The sequence below is a fragment of the Colobus angolensis genome, unplaced genomic scaffold (genome assembly GCF_000951035.1).
Source record: "Colobus angolensis palliatus isolate OR3802 unplaced genomic scaffold, Cang.pa_1.0 Scaffold595, whole genome shotgun sequence".
Lineage (NCBI taxonomy): Eukaryota > Metazoa > Chordata > Mammalia > Primates > Cercopithecidae > Colobus > Colobus angolensis.
In genome coordinates, this window is record NW_012119543.1 from 409,513 (window position 1) to 412,826 (window position 3,314).

At 43.3% G+C, this 3,314-nt stretch overlaps 1 protein-coding gene across 1 annotated transcript in view; it reads left to right on the plus strand.

Moving 5' to 3' along the window:
* Positions 1-2,938: 2,938 nt before the first annotated feature.
* USP22 (ubiquitin specific peptidase 22) overlaps positions 2,939-3,314 on the plus strand; it is a 47,923-nt gene continuing 47,547 nt past the window's right edge. The window contains 2 exon segments of the mRNA XM_011962535.1: positions 2,939-3,026; positions 3,029-3,069. Of these exon segments, the coding sequence (XP_011817925.1) occupies positions 2,939-3,026; positions 3,029-3,069 (129 nt within the window).

The following is a 3,314-nucleotide window of genomic DNA, read 5'->3' on the forward strand; positions in this document are numbered from 1 at the left end:
ATAAAATTCTTCCCTCCCATCCACCTGGGATTCTTGAAGCAAGAAATTGTTGTAATCATCTCAATTCCCAGCAACCATCAGATCAATAACTGCTAATGTTTCTTGAGCCCTTAATAAACAACAGGCACTTGCTAAGAGTTTTGCATGGATTATCTCATTTATTCCTTGCCATACACTTCAGTGTAAGCACAGAGCTGATATTCTCCCAATTTTAACAGATAAGTAAACAGGCTGAGAAATTTAGGCAATCTGCCCAAGGTTACACAGATAGTAGGTGGTAGAGCCAGACTGTAATTTAGCAATCTGACTTGATTTTTGGATACATGAATAAATGAATATATTGAACATGTGGACCACTGTTTTCTACATGTTGTAGAACACTGTGTTCCCTCGTACCGTGACATTTTGTCATTTCTTTTTAAGTTTTAGCAATTTTTAAATACAGAGGAATATATTAATTTTCATTGTAAGACAACGTTCAAACATTATAGATTAAGTCACATCTACTTTTTCCTTTCCAGAAGCTACTGTTATTGATGGGTGTGTTTCTTTCTTCCAGGCCTTCCATTATTTTCCTTCAAATGTCAGCATATTTTCTGTAACTTTCTGCAATTTGTTTTATTTATTTATGTTTTATGACTTTTCATACCAGTACTTACAGATCTAGTTCTTTTTTTTTTTTTTTAATATAACGTCTTACTCTGTTGTGCAGGCTGGAATCAGTGGCATGATCATTGCAGCTCATTGCAGCCTTGACCTCCTATGCTCAAGCAATCTTCCTGCCTAAGCCTTTTGGGTAGCTGGGACTACAGGCGTGCGCCACTACAACTGGCTTTTTTTTTTTTTTTTTTCCTTGTAGAGATAGGGATTCATCACATCGCCCAAGCTGGACTTCATTCTTTTTAATAGCTGTGTAATATTCCCTAGAATGGCTAGTCCATCATTTATTCAATGATTCTCCTATTAATCGTCATTAATGTTTCAATTTTTTTCCCATTAGAAAAAAAGCACTTAATCCATACATCTATGGGGGGGGGGCTGCTTCTCAAGCGTATATTCTGTAGTTTAAATTTTTTTAAATCAATAAGGTTGTTCTGATTATGGAGCGGTTAAATCATTATAATTGATTCAAGTGGACAGCATAGATATTATTCCGTAGTTAGATGACCATATTTAAAAAAAGATAAATATCAGGGCCTGAATGCTAAGTGCACATTTGTGAAGCCAAATCATATTTGTATAAACCCAACAACATGAGAAAACTCTTTACATCAGTATTTACAGAGATGGATCACATATTTTTGTAATTGCTGACTTACTAGTTATGATTTTACTTTTTAGTAAGCTGACATTCTTTCCTCTAACATAACTATGGTTTTCCTTAACAAGTGTTTTATTCTAGAAATGGTCTTGTCAGATTTTTCTGTAAATGTGTTTCGGGTTAATTAATTCGGCAGGGCTTTGTTTTGTTTAGAGATGGGGTCTTTCTTTGTTGCCCAGGCTGGAGTTTAGTGGCACAATCACAGCTCACTGCAGCCTTGACCTCCTGGGCTCTGCGATCCTCTTGCCCTAGTCTCTGGAGTAGCTGGGACTACTACAGGGCTTCACCAGGTAATTTTGAGTACCTGCACGTAGCCAATACAGTTCTGGGAACCTGTGGCTGTAGTAGTAAATAAAACATAAAAATATCATTATCCTCTTGGAGGCCGGGCGCCGTGGCTCACGCCTGTAATCTCAGCACTTTGGGAAGCCGAGGCAGGTGGACCACTTGCGGTCAGAAGTTCAAGACCAGCCTGGAAAAATCCCATTTCTAGTGAAAGTTCCAGACCAACATGGTGAAAGCCCCTCTCTACTAAAAATGCAAAAATGAGCCGGGTGTGGTGGCAGGCACCTGTAATGCCATGTAATGCCAGCTACTGGGGAGGCAGAGGCAGGATTGAATTCGCTTGAATATGTGAGGCACAGGTTTCAGTGAGCTGAGATTGCACCACTGTACTCCAGCCTTGGGCAACAGAGACAGATTGTCTCAAAAAAAAAAAAAAAATCATTACCGTCTTGGAATTTTTCTTGCTATTGAGGGAAGAAACAATTAAAAGAAAAAAAGTAAATATTCATTACGCCAGATAGTGATAAATTCTTTGGAGAAAAACAAAGTAGGGTAAGGGAATGGAGAATTTTGGGGGGCTTGCAATTTTCATTAGGGTGGCAGTGGAAGTCCTCATGGAAAAGGAGGTGTGTGATAAAACTGGAAGGAGGTGAGCGATCAGCCACGGAATATAAGCATGCGGGGCGGGGGGATGAGGGGGTGAGGAAAACATTTTAGGCAGAGGGTACTGCAAGCACAAAGGCCATGAGGCAAAAACCTGTGCTAGGCAATTTATCTTGGCCACAAAAACTTTATTCCAGTCTTCAGCCCATTAAACCCTGTAGATTTAAGTGTTGTGAGATCACGATCTTTATTTTTTAGCTTGTGATGGCTCTGGACGGCAATTGCTGTTTCTTGCAATCTCTGGATGAATGAGCAAAGCAGTTAGCAGTGGGAGGAGTACCAGGGAGCAGCACCACGCCTCACACCTCATCCAAGTTCCCCCAGATCCTTGGCGCCCTGGCTCTCCCAGAACATTGTTTGCATTCGTCTTTAAAGGTCTTTTCAGTTTGCCTTGGGTCAGTTATTTGTATACCGATTAGACCTGTGCAGCCCACTGCGGTAGCAGCTAGTAGGAATTGGATGTGCTGTTGTGTAAATACCAGATTTCGAAGACTTGCAAAAACTAAAATATTCCACTAACGATTTTTGCAATACTGCGTACATGTTGAAATATTTTGACCCTATTGGGTTAAGATATATTACTATATTTAACTTTCTTTTCATTAGAAAAACGTAGCCACCAGCAAATGCGAAGTGTCAGGCGTGTAGCGCGCATCTTCTTTCAACTGGATGGCGCCGGGTTGGCCCTCGCTATCCGCGGGCTGCCGACATGAGGCGCCGCAGCTTGAGGCAGGGAGCGGCGCCGAGCAGGCAGTTGGCAGTTCCAGCCCCGAGCCACGGCACTGCAGGGCCCGACCCAGGTTACGGCAACCGGGGGCCCTGCAGACAGCGCCTAAACAGGGGATGCTCTTGGGTGGGAAAGCGCAGGCCCTGGATGGAGGCCCGACCTGCAGCGCTCCAGCTCGCGGCCCCGCCTCTTTGCGGCAGAGCTCAGGCCGGCGCAAACCGGTTCAGTGCTAGGACAGACGCCTCACGCCGCCCAACCGCAACACGCCACCGCCTCCCCAGTCCGCTAGAAGAGACAGGGAACGTCTAGTCGCCAGAC